This window comes from Phaethon aethereus, assembly GCF_964289735.1.
Source record: "Phaethon aethereus genome assembly, chromosome: 13".
NCBI lineage: Eukaryota > Metazoa > Chordata > Aves > Phaethontiformes > Phaethontidae > Phaethon > Phaethon aethereus.
Window position 1 is genome coordinate 11,915,336 of NC_138589.1, and position 23,294 is coordinate 11,938,629.

Genomic DNA, 23,294 nt, shown 5'->3' on the forward strand with positions numbered 1-23,294 from the left:
AGTCCAGCTGGAAGCTTCTGTGCCTGGTTACCAGTGGATGCCATCCATCCCAGGGTCACCAGGACGCACTGTGCACATAAGGTAATCTCTTTTTTCCCCTTTGTAAAAATGGCTACTTGGTACGCTAAGACACCACAATGGGTATTTCATTAGCATTTGAACACTACTCAGAAGTCAACACATTGTAGCACTAAATATATCCAAGTACGTTTATCAAATACTACCACTGTCATTTAATTGCACTTACGTGACGTCTGTTTGCACTTCAAACCATTTACAAGTTGACAGTGTTTGAAAGTATCGCTAACTGCAGGACTAACCTTGTTATGTGATAACTTGTAATACTAATATAAGTGTGTTGTTATTCTCAAATGATTGGAGAGTGAATAGATGCGAGCGAATACTTTGGTCACACCAAATACTCATTTACCATCTCCTGAAAGAGTGTTAACCCTGGACAGGGACAGCAACAAATGCATGCACTCAACATGTGCAAAGTGATTTATTTCTGTACTGAAATATAGTATTGATTACTCTTGATTTCCAGCTTAGTGACCATCTTTTCTAAAATCTGAGTAACAAACTTGATTTTTACTTAAAAGCATGATTCTCTTCTACAGAAAATATTATCAGGCCTGTAATCTAAAAAGGAAAGATCCTGTCAAAATATCACAGTTTTAAGTGTCAGAGAAACAATGACACTCAGCATGAATAAAATAAAAAAAATAACTACTCAAAAATCCTAATTGCAAAACCTATTTTTAATCACGAATGTAGTGAAGTGGAATATTTACAATGCATGACATTTTCATGGTAATAAAAAATGCCTATTATTTTTGCCATTACTATGTTAATTGAATTCATCAAATAGATCTACTTACACTCATTTTATTAGGACCTAGCTTAAAACTGTTAATATTATTCATTCTTACTTCATCACTCATAGTCAGAATACAGCAATTTATGGACAAAGGCCTTTGTAGTCTATCTTATGTAATTTTTTTTTTTTCCCCCAACAAGTTTATCTGCGCTTTTAGTTGTAGTGGTAGGATACAATGCCAGCTCCCAGCTACAACAGTGAGTCATGATATTGTTAGGATCTTGCATTTCAAGGGCAGCCCTTCTCCATGTATCCTCCAGTGGTTCAGAGGCAGCACAAACATCGCTCCCATGCCCTGCTAAGCCCTTCTAGCATGGTGGGATGGGACACCAGGAAGTCCTGTCACCGCCCACTTCTGAACTACTGTTGGGGCTTTCCTCTTCGTGGGTTCCCCGAGTCATGTAATGCAAGTCCTGGGTTTTTCAGTCCTATGAAGAGTTTAGTCTGTCCCCATGGGGTCACAAGGACCAACTACACAAGCACACGGTAGGCGTTTCTATAGGTAGCAGATCCTGCAGCACGGGTTCTGATTTACTGTAAGTGAACGTGAAGTCTGTAATGGTTGTGAAAAACTATACACAGAGACAGCTTGATTTTACCATCACAGCCTGTGACAATACCATAGAGATGGAGTCTCATTTCAATGGGATGTTAATTCTCAAGTTATATGACGCTACTTAAAACAGGAAACTTTTCAGACAATTTAGATGCACAATTTGCCGTAAAACTGCTCGTGCTCCTACTGCAATTTTGCGTATAAATTGGGAAGTTGCATTTACAAATAAGCAATTGCATAAACACCAAAAAGAAGTGAAAATGCTAATTGTCCTTATTACCTCCAAAGCAATATAACATTATTGTCATTAACGTAAAAATTTTTTTTTTATAAGTGTATGTGACTTCAGTGTAGGGCAAATGTTTCTGAGTAGCAGCAGTTCTACAAGTGGAACACATATACCAACATATATGCCTCATCTGTCATATATCTCTGATTAGATTAATTCTACTGACAAAATAAGATTAATCTCTGCACAAAGCACACAGCTGTCCTTCAACACATACCTTACACTATTCTCTTGAAATTCTGCAAATTAAAAATGTGCCTTTCTACAACTGCAGGGACATCTTTTATACTTTCCCAAATACAGTACCTTCAACAGTAGCAGTTCAGCAAGAAAAAGAGAGAGTAAAAAATTTCCAAATTCCAAAAAGATTAGTTTAATCCCATCCTAACCTTTAAGGCAAAGGATTTTGAGAATGATATGAAATACTTAAGGTGTATTTCAGAGAGAGTATTTTTGAGCAACAGAGAATAGCTCTAAAGCCCTTCTCTGTAATGCTATTTAATAAAAAAGCCGATTGCTGCACAGATGTGAGCATAAACATGATCTTGGCAGTAGCAGCAGTCATTGGGGAATCTCTTGAGTGCCGCAGAATCTGTAATTGATTTATTTCTTTAAGACACAGAGCTAGTCACCTTTCTTTGGCTTTTCCAGAGGAAACAGTTCAAAACTCACTCTGGTGGCACTTGCAAACACATCGGGTGCCTGAAAGGAACAATTTTGCAAATATACAGTGGGAAACTGACCATAAAGACTGCGGCAGTTCAGTATAAACCATTGACTTACCTGCCACAAATGCAAGTGTAGGAAGTGTGGCGCATGCCACCTCGAGTGTAGCAGTAGTGCTGGAACAGGCTGCAAAGAAAGGAAGGTGGTAATTAATAATATATTCAAAACCACCACAAGACAGGGAGAAAAGCAAGTCTTGCTTGAGCACAGCTGTGTTGGTGCAAATCCCCAGCTCCCCGACGAGGTGCTCTGCCCACTTCTGCTCAGCTGAGCAGGCAAATTCACCCACATCACAGCTCAGCAGTCCTGCGGAGCGTCACGCAATTTCCACAAAGCCCATTAAGCAACTCTGCGCCACAGAAAAAGGGCTCCAGTGCAGCTTGGTAACTTCAAATCGCAAACTGCCTTCCTTAACAACTCAACATAGAAAGGCAAATTACTGTTGGCAAATGTTGGTAGTTAGCGTCTCACCATAGAATGAACAGGATGTTGAACGAACAGTTAAATGCTGAAGCTGGCCAAACTGTCCGAAGTGGAGTTGAGAAAACCACTTCTTGCTGCATTTCAGGTACACAAATCACATCCATGATCCTTATTTACAACCCTGCTGCCTTCAGTCTGTGGTGTGTAGATTCAACAAAAGTGAAGTCTGACCAAACCTTCACAGGGAAGGAACTCGCCAGACAGGGCAAAGCTCTTCTTTCAAATAATTTCAGCTGAAGCACTCTCGGTTTTACCACCTCACTGGTAGCCTCTGCTGAAAGCTGAGCTAAGTAACCCTACATATATGTGAAGCCTGAATCGCATCTGCCCACGCTGTATGCTCTCCTCTCCAGACAAGCCAGCAGAGCTCTCCCATTAGGTCAAGCCAGGCACTTTCTGCTAGTGTCACAGTCCATGCTGGAATGGATGGTCTCATGTTTTCTTGTCTGTAGCACAACAGACACAGAGAAAACATAAGGCTTAATTTCAGATTGTGGTACTTAAATACCTCTATGATCTTCCCCTGCGCCACCCCCACCCCCAATTAACACAGACTCAATCCCAACAGCAAGATATGATAACATTAGGCTCAGTCCTCAACAAGCTATAACAAACATTACAACACAACATTGTTTGCTTTTGTGTGTGTGAGGGACAGGAAAGGGAAAGAAGAGCAGCCCCGTGCTCTCCAACAGGCCTCCTCTTGTGCTGCCATCCTGCTGGAGGAGCTGTTTGGCCTTAAAAGCATTAAAACATTTTCATCTTCACTGTCAAAGTCCCCTTCACCTGAGGGCAGATGTGCCCAAAGCACAATTAATATAGGATTAGGTGCTTTAAGAGCTAAGCACATATCATGGATCCTTTTATTCTTTTTGAAATACACTCTAATTACAATCCAATTCCCTTTAATACGGAATGAATTTCAAAAACTCATTTGTTGTAATACTGAAATCATTTCATTAACACAGAGTGATAATGGTGCTAGTCAAAGAATAGAGATGTCGTGATTTTGTCCTTCAGCAGCAGCAATCCACAGAACACAATTCAAATTCTTTGAAGGATATTAAATACATTACATGCTTGTAAATCCAAACCAGATTTAAAAATTACACAAAATGGCAGTATTTAAAGAGAAACAAAACAAAACATGCAAATTAATCACACAAAGAAAAAGAAAAGCCTACATTTAGAGCTTTAGTAGGGAGTTTACAAGATCTCTTTTCTGCTCAAAATGCTGTGGTTTTACAAGGTAGAAATACTAACTTTGTATTGCCCTAGAAACCAGTAATGGCAAAGAGAAGCTCAAATGACAGAGAAGCTAAGGAGAAACTCTGACATGGTGAGGGCTCAACAGAGCTATCACTAAATTGAGCTAATAAAATCTATCACCTAAAGAGTCATTTGCTCTCAGACTTTTTTTTTCACCAAATGGACTTTCATGTGGGAACAAAGTTACAGATCTGCTCTTCCCTGGCATGCTTGCAGGCAAGGTTTACTCTGTAAGACACCACGCGCAAGCGCTGTGCACAATAATACATTATACTGTTCTATATGTATAGTTACATTTTAGGAAGCAACTTTCAGTGTATTTTACAGACCCTTCACCTTAAATGACTGAATAAACTACCTCCACTAGGCAGCAACTTTCAGTAACCTTCTAAAGAGCTTTAAAAATGAAACAATGAAGGTTGTAAACATCTTTCCCTCGGTGATGCAGGGATAGCAGGGTTTATTTTTCCATATGACAATTGATTACATATTCATGGTTGCAATTTATATGAAACTGTGCAGCCGAGTAACAGTATGCAACTTTTGCAGTGCTCCCCGGCTAGCAGTAAAAAGTAGTAAATAAATTAAGACGTGATTCATATAATCCAGCTGTTTGCCTGAACTTTGTTTCTGTTTTCTAAAAAAGGAACCCGATTGTTTCATCAAACATTATAGACTTTCTTTTAAGATTAAGTAAGAAGTGGTTGTTTATGTGACTGAGCTGAAGATAGTACAGCTTTGCCAGGTAATGAGTTTCCTGCTAGTAAAGCTACTTGCATCACTTTTTTGAATTTACTTTTTCAGGCTATGACTCATGAGAAACATGTTCTGGAGTTGGAAAAAAAATCCAACATTTCTATTGGAGACAGCCAACATCCTTGTATAACTTCTCCTATCTAAGTGAAGGATTGCATATCCCTTTGATAGCAAATGCTGGCTTTTCATAGCTGAAAAATGTATATATAGAATTAGAGAAGCTGGCAGTACTGTACTTTGTAATTAAAATCCTGGTTCCACTGAAGCTAAGGCAGATTCTGCCACTAGATTTCACGCCAGGGTTTCACTGTCTACACACTGCAAGAATCTTTACCCAAAAGTGTGATACAAAAGTATAAAGTCTGAAATAGTTGGGTGGAATATAATTTAATCTGGCACTCCACATATATTGCCAGTATTGTATCTTGAACTTTGCCTGGTCTTTTCGACTGGAGGATATGTGTGTTTAGGCAGTTTTATACTGGTGCTGCATGCTTTACCAGGAGCTTTCAATGCAACCAACACAGAAATGAAAGTTAAGGACCTCTTTCCCTTCTCCTTCTTTCACGGGTTTCAAAGCTTCCCATCATGTTGTATACAATATTCTCCCAGAGGGTGTGTATGTATTACTTACCATGCACGTACTACCTTGGTGGTGTATACAGATCATCTGGCTGTATCTGCATGTCAGATGTTAACTCTTAAAAGCATATAGCTTTCTTTGAGCTGGCATGGGTTTTGCATGGCTTTTGAAACAACTTTTTTTTTTTTTTTTTAATGTAGAGGTACATCCTGGGTTTGGTGCTTTTCCTTTTTGCCAAAAACATCAGCTTCTTTAACTGATTGACAATACCTGGAGATGGAAGGTAGTTCTAAAAACCTCACTGTTTTTTCCATTAACTTAAAAAGGAGCAAGTATTAGCCGCCATCAACTCAAGTAAGTCTCACATGATTTACTTGTCCCCATCCTTGCAAATTTGCTGAGACACAAGATAGTGTCATCCCCACTGCTCTGCTGAGTCTTGACTACTTTATTGACTATACTGACTTGAGAGAGAAGAAAACTCTGCTTTCAGAAATAATTGGTTCTTCATCATTAGAAATAACGGAAAAAGTATATACTTGCTATTTTTCAGATGTTATGGAGTATTGCATACATCCAAACAAAACTCCAGAATGCTTAAAAAGCCTCAACTTCAAAACAGCCTAAAAAGCCATTAAAGTAAAACCTGCTATCGACAGTCTTTCTGACAAATTACAAGAACCACTCTGACTCTGATACTTGTGTCTTATGATCCACCTTTAGTCCAGTTTCTAATGCTGTCTAATGCATGCTGACAATTACAACCAGATCTGTGCTATGAATGTAAACTGAATTAAATAAAGTAGTTAATGTCAACAGTTTTCCTAACTTAAGTGGATTTATGGAATAAAGGCACTGAAAGCAGGAAGGATAGAAACTATCTGTAATGACTTCCCTCATACTTTTCGCTTATTTTCAGATCTTCCTCATCACTAGAACACAACATCCATACGCACTCAGCAGAGTGCGATTTTTATTTCCCAAAAGAGGCAAACAAGTAATCTCTAATTTGAACTCTTGTAATGAGCTCTTCTTGAGTTACAATAAATATTATAAGAAAACAACATTTTGTATTTCTCAGCCATTCAGTCCCAAAACCAAGACACTACTAGATCGAAAAAGTTCAATTTCTAAATAAAAATCCAACTGAGTATTTTGGCCAGTATCTTAGAAAACAAGTAAAAATTGTAATTACAGAAAATGCAGTAAGTATGGAGGAAAGAAAATAAAGAGGGAACAAAAAGTGGCAAGAATATCTGACAAAACACACTACTAAAAACGTAAGCCAAGTTTCTGTAATGTTGCCAAATACATTCCTCAGTGGCATCTTCTGAGGGACACTCTACCCCAGTCCCACATCCTTAGTAACTGCAGCGAAGCGCTGCACAATGAGATGTGCACATCACTTTGGGATGGAGGAAGAATTACTCATTCCAAGGTTCATTCTGATGAATGAAGATCAAAACCACTGAGTAACTCTGTTCACTATTCCCAGATACTGGAGCCACATCAAGAACACCTGCTGGATACTGCTAGTTCAGGAACCAGATTGAGTATCAGAGAGATTTGCTGTTGGAAATGCAACTTGCCTTGTGAAGCGTACAATGTACGACAGAGTCAAGGACACTCATGGGTCAGTATCTCATTAAGGTGTTTATATTGAAAATATATAAAAAAAATTTCACACTGGATCACTCACTGGTTTGAGGATGTTTCAGATCCACAATAATTTCCTCAGTGGATCTTTGAGAAAGTTGCCTCCTAATAAAAAGAAACCTTTACATACTTCAAAAATAGTATTCTTTGAACACAGCCCTTGAGACTTGCCTTGAAATGCAAGCAGGTGGTTTTGAACTATAAATTGGAAACCACAGCAGCTTAAGGGAATTCTGTACAAAACTTGGAGGATTTTCTGTAGTTTCTTTTTTTTTTTTTAATGTGTACAGTTGGAAGATGTAGGTGAATATCTATCAGTTATCTGTGCATCGAATTGCTTTCGAATTACAACTAGAACATGCCCTTATGCTTTTGTACTCTGCAAATACCAAGCATAGCCATGAGACAGCCTAAAACCCAGAACTTTTTTAAAGAATTCACAGAAGGCCAAATTTTCCAAAGCTGATCTCTCTATTTATACCAGGACTGAAAGCCACTGTTTTGATCATTTAGACACATATCTTCACATGAGAAAGCTATAAAGCCTAAATAACACAAAATTGTTAAGTCACAGTAAATATAATTTGTCCACAATATCTAAAGTATTTATACTTAGAATCAAACTAGGCTGGAAAAGCCATGCACATAGCAAAGAAAAGGAGGTATAAGTAACAACCCATCAGTGGATATACGAGCAAGGCGAGCAGTGCTTCCTTTAAACTCACGCTAGACACTGTGAGGTTCTTAAATACAGGGCATTTTTCTTTGTTAACCAATTTACTTTGATAACGTAATTTGTTTTCCATGGGCAACTAGATGCTTTAAGGCTTAGTTTATCCAACCCTATCTTCATTTAATTCACAACACAACATTACCGTATTGCAAAACACATCTGAGGTTGTTTTAATGCAAAAAAAATCAGTACTTCATTGCAAAAGAGTAAAGAAGGGGAGCGGAGAAGAGTAGGAGAAATAATCCAGTTCACTATTAATGAACAAACAATGGATTACAAACTTGCACCAGAACAAGAAAATTGGCACTACTTGCAAATGAGCAAAGGTTTCTTCACCTCAGAGACAGCATCATTAAAGATTTACTAAAGCAATGTTATTATTTAAGTGATCTACATGATTCGAAATTGTTTAGAACAGAACTTTACTGCTCCATGAACAACGGGAAACAAAACCACTTCTATGCATCGACTTCTTAAATCTAACTGTTTACGCTACTTCTAATGAAAATTTCAGAGATTCAAACCATTGTCTGGGTTATTTTGTATGCTCAGAGAGTAGAGCTGCTGAAGCTTACTATCATCCAGAAACACTGAAAGCAGCTATGCTTTGAAGCATCTCTATTTAAAATTGTCCTAATTTGTATCATGCACAAGCAGAAATAATGTGTTACTTTTTAAAAAGATGTTGATCCTTCTGAATTCCAACATCTAAATTCTGTTCTCATTTTTGATGTGTTTTCTTTAACTAAGTTATTTTTATTTACATGCAGCAAACTCTAGATAATAAGTCCTTCGAAGAGAAAAATGTGAGTTCAGCAGGGATAGAAGAAATGTAACTTTAAGAAGCAGGTACAACACATGAAACTGGCGGCATATTAATGTAGCTACAGTGCAGAACATCTATTATGAAATAAGGAAAAGCTGTGTAGAAGCAGCATAGAAGTGAGTGGTCTCACCTTTGCAATCAAAAATTCATGTTGATATCTCTAAACATGCTACTTCCCTTTACTATAATAGGTGACAAGCCAGAGTTCATGGCAGGTACAGAGAGTAAGATTACCCGCAAATGCAGATATATTTTAAGAATACAAAATAACACAGATCAGAAGGAATGCCATTCCTTCAGGAGACAAAGCCCACCAAGGCAAAGCCATTTCACCAGCCATTAATGCTACCTGTAAACCAGATACATTAAACAGAAAGTCCATAAATAATATAAAACTCGGCACTGTCACATATGTCATACATGATTTGCAATGACTGAAGGTAATTGATAATCTCAGTTCAAGAACAGAGTTTATGTGGGGGTAATTAGCATTTTAATTGCATAATTGGGAATTATAAATCACCTGTCTTATGTAAAGAATAACTGAAGAGATTATACGACATTAGCTGGTATTTCATCTTTTTGGCTAAACTATATGGGTTGGTGAATCCAAAGAATCTGGAATTGCATTTTCCTCACATACACATACATTTTCTTTTCTTTGTTTTGTTTTGTTTTAATTTCATGGCTGTCCTTGTATTGTCACAGTTAACTATTCCGCATGAAGCAAGTTTTCCCCCATCATTTTGCAAACCTAAAATTTTTGAATCATTTTTTGGGACAGAGAACAAAGAAAAAACATGAGTATGATACCGCAGTAGTTTAAGAATGCCTGTGGAATTATCTCCCCTTCTCCCTCCCAGACAGATTGATGTAAGTTTCTTCTAACAGCTCTGTTTGAGAATCTATTTTTTTCCCCAGTATGAGGAAAGGGCAAGATTTTTAACAGATGCAGTTTTAAAGAAGTGCATATACCCACTCACTTGATTAGTCTTTCACGTAATTCTACGTTGGTGCGACATTTCTCTACCACACTCTGAAAAATTCATCAGATTATACATTTTCTCATAAGTTCAGCTAACCCATTTCATTACCAACATTCAAATGCAAACAATGATTATGTAAGTCTATAACCTCATACTTAGCTGCTGCTTTTCCAGAAGCTTGGCAAGACAACTGAACAGATACCCTAGAGATAGGACAGTTGCCAGAGCGCTCTGTAAATACCCCTTTTCGATAAGTCAATCTTTAACATTCAAGAAGCCTTTTAAGAAAGTCTTCAAGTATGGTTGTCAAACTATTATTTTCCTGAAACTCTTTTAACTCTACTTGGAAAATCCATCTATCATTTGTCAGAATTGTTTGATTCATCCACATAAAACCCAGTTGACTTCTGGATTCAACTATTATGACTACTGAACTATCAAAATCCTTACAGTTACTGTTTCATAGCAATTAAGTGATTAAGATATTCATATTACAAACCTGCAAAGATTTTAATGTTAATTCTGACAAACTTGCAAGTCAAGGTCTACCTCTCTGTCTTTTTTTTTCATACACAGAAGTTCAACCTGCAGGAAGCGCGTGCTCTGTCAGGAGAGGAACACGCCTCTCTTCCAGAGCCGCTAGGTCTGCCAAGGGGCTGCTACAGAGAATACAAGTAAGGTTTACCCAAAGGATTGCATCAGAGCTCCAGTGAGTCAAAGAACCACCATTCATTAACTGACAGAAAAAGCACAAATACCACAAGAGATCTATAGATAGATACAGATCTATATCTGTAGATAAATAGCACAAGAACATCGCTGAGAGTCCGGACTGTCGTAAGCACCGACACTGAACTGGTGTGAATAACCACCCCTGCAGCCGAGAGCGGTAACAGACCCTGCGTGCAATTCTGGAGTCTACCGCAACAGCAAGTCAGGCAGGCAGTCTTCAGCTGCCTTCCGGCGGCGTGGGGCAACGCTGGCATCGGGGAGAACACGGACGCAGAGCATGCGTTTCAAGGTGGGAACTTGTCCTTCTTCTACGCTATGATAACGTCACCTTCTGTATGCTGCTTCATGCTCCTGCCTGCCTGTCAGTCTGGAACTCCCCATCTGTTGTATTTAGGCAGCTAACATGGCAGTGGGATCTCCTCGTGCACTGATCCTGTACAGCAACGTGGAAGCTATAAAACCTGGAATCCAGGATTTATTTTCATCCATTTTCTATAGCAGAAGGGTTTTAAAATGAATTTTCAATCTTCACCAAATACATAAATGGAAAACAGGTCCCACTGCTGCACTATAAAGCAATGATCATTAAGAAGAGTCTCCGTTTTATTTCCTCACCTATTCTAAAGTCCACTTGGAGTCACGTCCATTAGTAACAAGGCAGAACTAAGTTCTGCACTGGTCTAAATGTCATAATCTAATCTAATATTATGGAAAGCGGTGGCATGAGTTTTTCTTAGACTCATTGATCCATTTCCAGCTCTAATAATTCTAGATCTCAACTGGCATATTTTAAATTAAATTTTTCGTAGTTTAAACCTATTTATCAACAGCTAATTAATGAGGTCTAAATCCTTTGATGACAGAATGATTAAACTGCGTTTTAACTAATCCATCTTTAATTAAAATGCTGCCAGCAAACCAATTCTGGATGTGTAAAAAGGACACATTTATAGATGCTCACTCTTTAACTATGCATTATGTAAAGCCAATAATTAGAAGAACTCATAATTTCAATTATATTTTAATTACTGTTACATATAAAACATGCTCTAATAGATGTAATGCAATACATTTTCTTTCTTTACAACCCACTAATCATTCCTATTGGGGTGACAACCAAATAAAAGGAAGTTTAATATATGCGCTAGTACAGGAATCTTGTTTTAGCTTTGAGCCAATTCTCTCTCCATTTCTTCTTTGCAGCAGAAAGGTACTTAATTATCTCCAAACCTGAACCACAAATGAATCCCTATAAATCCCTGTTAAAACTCTAAAATTAGTGATTAGTGGTAACTGACCATAATAAAGAGAAATGCTTTATCCTTATTATTACACTTGCACATCTGAGTTTCTTCAACACTAAGAAACCTGCTAGTTGAGGAAAACATATAAGATGACATCTGTACCAATTTTCCTACTTCTTTCCTTTACAATTTTAGGAAACAACACGAGCCAAGAGATGCTTCAGTTATTGCAGGAGCCATTAATTTTCATTTATTTAGGGTATACCTTTGCCTCTATCTGGGAGTGGAAGGTGGTAGATGAACATAATGCGATGACTGCAGCCAACTCCCCGTTATCTGCATTAATGGGAGACTGAGACTTATAAATAGGAAAGTGATGGAAGTTTAACTGTTCTTTACTATGGCTAAGTCAGTTTTTAATGCAAATATGGAACAAATTATTTCTTTCTGAATCACAGAGAGCACAGAGAGCTGGTCAGGAATGCTCAATATCATGTAGCAATCCAACCTTTAAAATTGCATACTATTACAATAGGTATTTTTTTGCTGAGACAACCTAAAATTCAACATATTACATTTATTAAACATATTTCTAAACTCTGCATGTTCCAAGTAGTTGTATAATACAGAAGATTCAGTCTTAGGCTTTTGCTGCTTTCAGTGATCTGAATCTGGCATGAGGAAACTAATAAGCTTATGGCAGAAGCCTGCTTAATTTACTCATTAAATCTTACTTTACAAATATTCAAAAAGGTGTATTACATTATTTCTACTGACTCAGATATCTTAAATTTAATTTTCATAAGCTCATTTTTGCTGTTTGGATAGATTAATGAAATTGCTGATATTGTGGTTTATTTCAAGTTTTCTCTAAAAAATATTCAGCATTTAACTCTGGTAGTAAAATGCTTTCAGATCATAGACATAGCCTATAATGAAGTCACTGAACATACGGATATTGAAATACCCACACAACAAGACTTAAAACTTCTGCATAGTTTGGTTTATATAAATCCTCTCATTTCCCTTTTTGTCTATTTCTGCTTATAGAGCAAACTATAGAGGAATATATTTTACTACCTTAAAGTGCACTGCCCATTTATATTCTGATTAAATAACAGGAACAACAGCTCATTCTGAAGAGTATATGAACTGTATCTCCTCGAGAGAGCGCGTATCTGGAAAGGTCATTTTGAATATTTAAGTATTCATACTTAACAGATGTCCAGAATGCTGACGTGGCAACGTGCTTTATCAAGGTTTATTGAGAACACTTCCTACTTTTTAAAAGATTACAGTAGATCTACCTTGAAAAAAAACCAAAACCAAAACCAACCACTTCTTAAATTTATTACGTATGGAATCCAGTTGCTGTTCCACCATGTCAGGAGTCTTGTAGTGCCAACACAAGCAACAAGCAGACAAATGAGACTGTACCTCCTCACATCACCTGTCCTCCCAAACAGGTTATTGTTTTTACTGTCTCTTATGGTGCCTCCCAGTATGAGGCCAAGGACAAATATGTTTAAGGACTGCATGTACAGTATTAGTAAAGAAGAATAAATATTTTAGCTGTTAGAAGCACTGGGGCAGGACAGTAATAAGGCCAATATCAGAAATAACATTATGATAGAAGCTAATCAGATATATATGGATGAAAGCAACTGCTTGTCGTACTTTCAATTGAATTTCCTGATGTATTTAAATGCGAACTGTAGTAACTGCTTTTGTTTTAAGATGGCCACTAAGTGCTATGGTTTCCTTCTCTGTCTACACAGACTTTCTACCAAAGCAAGGACACACCATGCAAATGCCAGCTGCCTACTGGCTTTCATGCTGAGTGAGTCTTAGTACAGCAGAGTAATGCAGGAAGGGAGAGGGGACTACCATTTTCTCCAGGGATATTTTTTTGCAGAAGCTTATGCCAGCCAATTTTCCTTCCCAGAAGGCAGAACTCTGCAATCCCACCTGGATCTCCCACACGCTTTCTGGAGTAACGCAGTGCATTGCTGCTTCCCTCGCAGAGAACATGCAACTAACTATTGAAAACCTGGTTAAGTATTTCAGCATAATCTAGCTAACTCCAGAACACTATCCAAACTTTTAAAATCACATTTTCCCTGCCCCCAGAAGCCTACAGTAAGACGGTATGTTTGGCTTGGTCTGCTCCCAGATACTGTATCATCAAAACAAAAGAAAAGTTTTCCTGGCTTGTGCAGATACATGATAGATCAGAGATGTCCCTCTCTAATCTTTCTGACCATGTTTCAAGGGTCTTGGCCATATAAAATGAGTGAATAGCTACCCAGAGGACTACGCCATTTACCACAAATTACTTCTTTATGGAAGAATCAATTTTATAGTCTCCTGAATTTCAAACACTTGCCTCTCCAATCCAGTAGAATTACTCTTTTGAGAGCCAAGCCTGAGATAGATGACTCCAAGGATCTACTCTTGGGGCTATGACCTATCTGTTATAAAAATCTAGAGAGGACTTTTGTCTTTGAAAAAGACTCGAAGTAAAGAAAACATGTATCTACACTTTAATATTATATGGCTAAAAGTGTCCAGATTAATCTGTTGAGCCTCCAACAATCTTCTATCCCAACAGACCAGAAAGCTAAATTCAAGTCAACCTAATACAACAGAACCAGAAAGTGTTTTCAAGAGGCAGAAGAGGCTACACTCCCCTGCATGCTGTCATGGAAACTCCAACATGCATGTTTTTCTGCTCATTGCATGGAGAATTTTGCAAAGCTGAACTCATGAGAATAAAGCTTTAAAAATTTCAACTCCTAAAATGACAAAATGCAACTTTCAAAACAAATACCATTGCAAGACATGGGAAACAAAATCAAATGCATTCAGCAGAGATGATTCCAACAGCTCTCAAGCTCTTGCAGTCTCAAGAAGAAATCCATAATACTGATTGTGGTTCCCTTAGTCCATGCTGTGGAGTACGAATCAGTATTCAGGTGAAAGGGAAGAGAAAAATACACCCTCAACAGAACTTTCAACAATTCAAGCTGTCATGCTAGGCTTGACAAATCCACTTGCCTGCTCATAAGTGACACACAGGAAATTGCCCAAATCAGTGCTCATCAGTTGCTGCAGATATACTGCTTTTATTAGAAAGAATTAAAACCATAAGGATTAGAAGGATGACATCAATCAACTATAAACGAGCCTAACCTTTCACTGCATGCCTACAACTATGAGGATGTTTTGGCTGCTCCACTCTTGGCACTGCAGAGCCTTTGCTAGCAGCAAATAAAACAAGAATTCCAGTAGTTGGCCAACAGTAGAATTTTTGAAAAGTTTTGTCCTGATACTGCATGTATACTTAGGGCTCAAAACTGCTCATGTCAAGATGTGAAACTGCATAGCAAAGCCACATCTGCCAGGAGGCAGAGTCATACACTTGCACCAAAATGGCATCATCTATTCTCTCTGTATAGAAGATTTGTTACCCACCAACCATGGCTCCTTCTCCCTAGAGGAAGATGAAGGCACACCGGAAAACAAGGCAACATGCAGTACAACAGCTCCCAGACTAACCCCACAAGGTCTGTGGCGCTTCCTGCCAATGTAGACGGACAAGCAATCACATCCCCAAAGACAGTGGAAAAATATCTACATAGTCACACTGCCTTAAAGCATGCCCCAGGGTTTAATGCCACATCCAAGCAGCACCGGGTTATCTGTAAAATTCTCAACTTTTATTTCTTGTTTTGCAAATCTCTGCAACAGGGATGTAAGCGGCTCCAACAGACAGTCCAGGATGCCTACAAGCCATAGGCCCTAGCTAAAACACGCAAAAAGTGTTTTAAATACTTCTTGATTCAGCTGGCAATTCTCTTTTCACTAGTATATTATAACTTTCATCTCTCTCTGGAGGTGCCTACACACAGAACAGCTAAACCTCTTTCACCAGATTCAGTAAACTTATGAGATACAAACAGAAATATGGGCTTCATTTGCCATTCCTCACTGACAAAGCATGTATCAGATGAGATCAGTGCTGAAACCCCATAAGCAAGCTACAGGAGCAGCCACTCTTACCATGAGATTTGACAGGTCTCCGTGAACACAAGGAAAAAGATCTGGCTCATGCCCCAAGCGCTGGACCAAGGACCAAGACTAGGGGGGATGTTAGAAGACCAAGACATACTGTTGAAGGCCAAGGCACATCAGGGAGCAGTGAGGGCTACTTAATTCTCTGAATTCAGGGCAAACTTTAGGAAACATTGACCACCGGTTTGCTCAGACACATGTGTTTTTACATGTAACTTGTCTAAGACCTTAGTTGTAAAAGTATTTGCCAAAATAAGCTAGTTTTCCATTTAAAAAATCCTGATCTTGTAAACAGGTAGAAATCTCCATTTCCCTTTTTTATGGTTTATATCTTACGTACCTCAGTTTCTATTTGAGTTTGTCTGGCTTCACCATATAGCTACTAAACACGTGGAGCCTTTTTGTTTAAGTGCCCAAGTAGCCCCCAACAGTACCTGTACACTCTTTAAAGGATTGTCTGTATTTACCAAAATGACTGTTCTTGGATAATTCAGTGTGTAGGCACTCTTAATTCTCAAGTAAAAAGTGTTCCTTGCCATCACTTTCAAAATGGAACTGACATTAGAAGACATTAGCTGTGACTACACAGACATCAGACACAAAAGTACTACAGAAAGAGATTTAAAAAACGTTACCTTGGACTAGATTCATTCCCCCTGAGGTAATTAAGCCTTTGTTCTGATGTATGTATAAAAATCTCATTAGCTGTTTCTGAGAGTTTCACTACATAGAGGACATGTTCAGTTGTTTGCAAACTCTCACGTCTAAATTATTTCCAGATCACAAGTCCAGTATACTCTAGCTTTCACCTAAATTCTTTCTTCTTAAACTTATGACCTCTCTCTTGTCTATATTAAAAAAAAAAGTATTAATAAGCTCAGCTGATCAAATGATCCAGATCTTACTGCTCAACCTTCCCATCATGTTGATGACCTACTACCTCTCAAAAGTCTACGTCTATATGATTTATTGGGATCCAGAAATTACTTCCGAGAAGTCAAACACCATCAGATTTAATATCAACTCCTTTGTAATCCCACTTGTGAAAAACGAACAAGCGTTAGAAGATGACTTATTCCTGAAAACTACTTCTGTCAGTTAGCCAGGTTTTAATCCATTTAATGTGTACCTTATTAATATTGTACACAACTAATCAGAATGTTGTGTGATAGTAAGTCAAATAAATTACTGCAGGCTAAGTATATTACAGCCATGGAGTTAACTTTATCAACTAAATGTAATCTAATTTAAAAAATTAAATCCAGGTTTCTTTAAAAAGATGTCCTTCAAAACACCACATTAACTCAAATTAATTAAATACTTGTCCTCCACTACTGGAACCTCATATCAGCACTGTCATAGTTGCCAAATAAGCTTCCCTCATCAGGAATTGAACGTAGCATCTCCCATAACCCTGGTCTGCACCTACTCGTTGTTCCCTTTCCCCCTGCCCCAAGTGTGAATCAAAACCAGATGATCTGCCACAATTTAAACCACTTTTTCGATCTTCTATATTGCTTACATATATCAATATTAAAATAGTTAAGAAGAAGTAACAGCAAACGAAGATTGTGCATTTTCTCATGAAATGAATGTGCAGTTTTTCACTTTTAATACTACATCCACTGGAGAAGAAATGGAGGTATTAAATGAGATCTGTCTACAACATGGATTCATTTAATAAAGTTAATCATGAAATTATTTTTATATTCAAGAACATAAATGTGATGTATTAAAGCAATTGATAGCTAAAAAGCTAATTTTAATTCTTCATTTTTCAAGTGTATTTTAAACTGTATTTTTTACAGGACTACTAATTTAACCACAGATGTCAGCTGGCTGATAATTCCACCAAACAAATTACTTTACCCCTTCACTTTTGAGTTCAGTTACTTTTATTTGTCCCCAAGTATTCAGCAGAAACCGTTACATCAATAAAAAATGTCAATTTTGATCTGCCTCATGAGATGCAAGAGCTCCAGATAGATTTTCTAGTCAGAAGACAGGGTGACTAGAACAGCTATTATTAACAGCCATTAGACAGAGTGGCAAGACCAGAAGACAGCTCCCTAGATTTAAGTGGATACTGTACACAGACCTTCAAGGACTGTAAATGACTTTAAAACTCTATATTGTGGTTGAACTCTCTCTGCTGTCAGAATTGGTTAGGGCACATCACATGAGATGGTTTACATCAAAGTGACAAGCGCTTTGCTAAGCAGCAAACTGTCTATGGCTTATCATAATAAATTAAAATTACTTAATACAGGTACTTGAGCAAAGGTCTACAACAACGTGTGAGGTAAAGGAGATCATCTGACATAGAACTAATCATAAAATCACTAGAGGAAAGGAGAAAATACAGAAGCTCTGCTAGAGATATCACTGGATTTTAAAGAACATTTTCTGCTTCTCCCCTGTGCTATCAAATCATGATTTGGTTTTATGCCATCTGTACGTAAAATGGACTAGTCAAAGAGAAATAATTTCTAATTGGGCAGATGCCCAAGTTTCATGACAGATAAAGCATAATGGGTAAATACCTAGTTTTCATAAGCCAAAGATAGGACATCAGTATTATTCATGTTAAGAAAGGAATCAAAGCAACCTTTGCAACTAAGCTGTTACCCAGCAGTTCCTCATTTTGTTTAACAAAATGCATGGTGATCATGATAGCATTTAACATTCCTTTTCCTTTCAAACTTGTTTCATTTCATTTCTGACAGATTTGCCACCATCCATCCCCAAAAGAACCCAAAATCAAACAAAACCCCGTAAAATATAGAGCAATATAAAACTGCAAAGGACTCCAAACCCAAATAAACTTAACCCAAAGAGCTGTTGGATAAGGGCTCAAGTGATCACAGAAATGCTGCCATTTCTTCTTAACTATTAATATGTTCAAAGCTCCCCTTGTTGCTCTCTGAAGCTCCAGGTTTGTATTCTGCAGCACGGCAGCATTCGTAATAGAACAAACAATATGAAAATCACTTTTACTGAAGTATTTCATGCTTTTATGCTAATTACTTCTATGAACTTCAAGAGAGACCACTTTATGCAGCATTCTCCTAGTGCCATAATCCTGCTTGGGACAAGAGGCAGGAGAGGTTCTTCCGGAGGACCTGCCTTTGCCTCTGAGCTGCCCCACACTCACTCCACCAAATTGGCGACCTGCACAGTGAACCTACGCTGCTGCTCACCGGTTTCTTTAACGTGGTACTAGGGAAGAGGCCAGCAAGCAGAATGCACAAAATTTTGCCATTCCTTTTTGACAGGACTATCTCTTTATGCCCCTCCTGGACCATTAGTAAGGGGTTAAAATCAATACTAGCTGAGAAGATACAAGATAATTTCAGAAAGCATCTAAATATCTTGGGACATTTAAGCCCACATCCCCAAAATACTGAAGCACTGATTCATACTCTATCCAAAAAGATACAGTTGCCTCTAAAAATTCAGCCTTTAAAAGCTTAAATTCTACTGAAAAGGCACTATTGAAGTGGGGCTACAGCACTTTTCAAAACTGAAACCAAGGTCTTTCCTTACATAAGCAGCAGCTCCTTTGATAATCTAAGCTGAAAGGAATCCAATATATTTTTTGCTCTCTAGCCTTACTTTTAATTCCCTGTTATCTTGGATAACGAAACCAGATGAATCCATTTCACTTGCAGCTTCTTGTGTACTAGGTGAGCTTGCCAGCCGCCAACACAGCCCGAGCCTGCCTTTGGGAAAGCACAGCTCCTCCAGGTTTCCTCAGGCAAGTGAATGGAGTAATTTCTATCAGTCTTCATTAGAAAAAACGGGAAAGGAGAGGCTTAAGGATAACATTTAACAATTGCGGTGACTCTGTGGGAAGAACACAGATTTTTAATTTCTCTTTTTGAATTTCTAACCATTGGAACTGAAAATGGACACCTTTGTTAAAATGCACACAATACGGAAATAAACTGCAGTTCTCAAAGCTATTTTGTTTACTTTCCTGCAAAATAATCAATGCGATAAAAGCTCTTTATATTGTCACAAGTAATCTTTTCCAAACGTACAATCACTCAGATTTTCATCTTCTTGATCACAGCTAGTCAAACAAGACCAAGATGTACAAAGCTCACCCACAGATTAAAAAAAAAAAAGTGGCAGTTTTTCTTTGTGCTACTATTTTTATAATACATTGTCATGTTTCTCTTGAGTGAGTTTTGTACATAGTCTTGCAAAACTCTTTTACAAATACTCTAGGCTTTTTGGGGAAAATAAAAAAGTTTCACCTATTTATTCCAGCTGCTTGCAGTACTTGCAGCAATTACTGCACTAGGGTGAACTGCAATTTAGAGACTACCCAGACTCATGTTCCTACTTCATCATTTACCAGCAGTTTAATTTTGTTTTCCTTATATTCACTACCTATATTAAGAATCTTTAAAAATAAGTCTACCACTCCTTTAATTAGTAATTTCCTGAGTTGTATTCTGCTTTTATTTCACCTCTTAATGACTAACAACAACAAAAACTTGTAATAAAAGCAAATCTGATTAGCTTAACAGAAAACTGGAATTCAACCTTCATGTACTCAATGAGCATTAACTGCAGAAGCTGTATATTGCATTTGAAAGAGAAGTGGGCCTTACGGCTGGCTTTTGGAGCACACTGACTATTATCACAGAGGAGCAAGAGATGCAGCTGAGGTTGGCCATTTGCTGTTATAGTACTGTACAGAGAATTGGAGCTTCTGCTCCGCCTCCACAGAGAAGAGAAATAATGCAAGGAAAAACATAAAGTGGTCAGAGAGACTTATTTAGCATCTCCTGGCAGAGCTCAGTATGGAAACACATTTTTAGCTTCTGGTCCAAGCCTTAGCCCCTGGATATGCTGATCCTTGTCCCAGCTGGTCAAGTTGGCGGTGTCTCAGCTGGCAGCTTTCTTGACTTCTGTTATTAGATGAGCATTTATTGTAATTCTAGTTTTCTGTTCTGTTCTCTTACAACAACCGTTGTACAAGGCAAGTTCATCTACCCCATTAATGAATCACCTGTATTAACAGTATTAAAAAACCCAAATATTTTCATACCATGGGACATATAGGTGGGAAAAGCCTTGTCACACTGGCAGTCAGTGATACTTTGATGCACTCGCACCCAGACAACAGCAATCTTTAGCCACAGAGAAAAATCACACATTTAGGCCAATATGTAATTAATTTATTAAGGATTCTCATATGCAATAAATCCTTAAAGAATACCACTAGACTTCACAGAAAAGTAAACTGCTACAGTCTCCTAGTTGGAAAAAGATAAAGTACAAAATATTCTACTAACTACCTATTTTAATTCAGAATAAAGATAATTATACAAGCTGTATACAGCTTCTGAGTTTGTTATCTACAACTACCAAACTATGACCTCTCTTTGAATTTTCTTTGAATAAAAAGGAGGAATAAACAAACAAAAAAGCAAACAAATAATATCTTACTAACCTGATGAAATCCTAGTAGCTTCTCACACTCTCAAAAGTAAAATGCTTCCTTTTGCTTCCTACTTCCCACTGCCCTTTCCTAAAAACCCTGTTAACATGAGGAATCTGGTTTTGTTTTTACGACATCTTGATTTACTCTACATTGACCTTTTCCAATAACAGTGAGTTTATGTAAAATTTGTCTGCGTAGATTCTTTGTTGGCTAACGAGCATGTCTACATTTTCTTGTACTTGTTATTAGGTTTAGTAGCCTTATATGGCTTATAGCGTTCCTCTTCCCTAATCTCTTGGACTTCTGTATCTTTCAACAAAGTCTCTTCATAAGCCTGCACTCTGACTTAGAGCAGCATTTTCTTTCTCTAATCACCCTGAAAATCAAGACCTTTGAATGCGATTATAGATGCTTGGTTTTTTATATTGCCTAGGCTTCTATGACAAGAGATCAGAACTACACACTAAATTCTCATTAAATCTTTCTGTGCCACTGAGGCATTTTCCTACAATATACTGTTCCCACTTGTATTTACTTATACTGAAATCTGGGGCGTGCTGCTTGGTTCTTCTTATTTCAGTGGTCCTCATCCTTGTGCTGCAAGAAAAAACCCAGGGTTCCCAGGCTGTATACGGCACACAAATGTTTTTTGCAGACTATGGACGTGTGTAACAAACCCTCGGGTAGGAGTGAAGTATCGTGGCAAAGGCCAGACTCACTGGCCTCTTCCTTCTCACCTCTGCAGATACAAATGTTGAAGACTTTGTTTAACAGTTTTCTGCCAGCCTCTCATATGTAGTCAGGAGGGATAAATAGGGAATAATGGGTCTTTCCAAGAAAAATTTGGCAACGTTCATGTGTCTTCTCTCCCTGAAACTGTGACTGTAGGATTGGAACTGCAAGAATCTTCGGAAGCTACTAAAAACCCCGCAGGGCACTGCCGCTCCAACAGCCTTTTTGGAGTGACATGTTTCGTACCTGTAATGACAACTCCTGAAGCTGCTAAAGCCTCTAATACATTGTGCTCCATCAGGGCTTATTAAAAGCAATTTCACAGAGAGCTCTGTGTGTGTGCACACATGCACATCCCCTATGAACTGAAATATATACAAAGAATATTTTAAACATACATAGAACCTGGCTAAAGTACCTGATCTTCATTCTTCTTTCACCCACAGAGCCTATTTCATTATACCATACCTTTCAGACTTTCTGTGATCAGTATTTCTAACAACTTCACCAGTGACAAAAATGCATCCTGGAGGCTACTTACTGCTATTTAAAAAATAACAGTATTCCTTTTGGTCTCTTTCCACCCAACTGGTATAAACCCTCATTAACAAAGGTTTCGACAGCCCATGTATCAGCGGAAAGCCCTCCTGAATATTTCTGAACTTTGCAATATTGAACAGAGCAAGCACCATGCCAAGTACCCAGATCTTGAAGACACTCCTGATAAGACATGGTTAAATTCTGAAAGAAATGAAGTTAAGAGGTCTTAAATTCTCCCTGCAATAACAGACTGTCATTACCTTACGCTTTTAGAAAGACAAAATATTGGGTGGGAACAACAAAAGATCAGGCTGATAAGAAGCAAAATTCCAAGTTCAGGTATTTTTAATTTCTAAGCTGATTTCAACTTTTTTCAGCTTTTCTACTTCATAAATCATTTTATTACCAAACTCCTTTCACCATTATTTTCTGAACTCTGCCCTCTCAGGTTCATTACTGCCTATTATAATCTGACCACAGTATTTCTGTGAAACATATATCCCAAAGAGTGGGACAGATGTTGCGAGACACCTTTCCTTGTTTGAGTACACTGCATGTGGCTGAAGAGAGACTAAAAAAAGCCTGAAAAGATAGAAAGAGGAAGGGAAGGAGGAGGAAATAAGGATGCTTGCAGACATGCTCTCTGGCGCAATTTAAATAGCAGAAAGGGAAAGAAGAGTAAAAAATAAAATTAAAAGAACAAATATTGGTTATTAGGCTGGCTCTTCTGAAATAGCGTGTCTTCACAGACATTTCAGAAATGGCTGCTAG

General features: G+C 37.9%; 1 protein-coding gene across 1 annotated transcript in view; it reads right to left on the minus strand.

Annotated features, from left to right (window-relative positions):
• Positions 1-23,294, minus strand: part of PEPD (peptidase D) — a gene marked incomplete at its 5' end in the record, with an annotated part of 146,066 nt that overhangs the window by 59,629 nt on the left and 63,143 nt on the right. Inside the window, one exon of the mRNA XM_082005932.1 lies at positions 2,509-2,577. Coding sequence (XP_081862058.1) covers positions 2,509-2,577 — 69 coding nt within the window. The remainder of the gene's footprint in view (positions 1-2,508; positions 2,578-23,294) is intronic.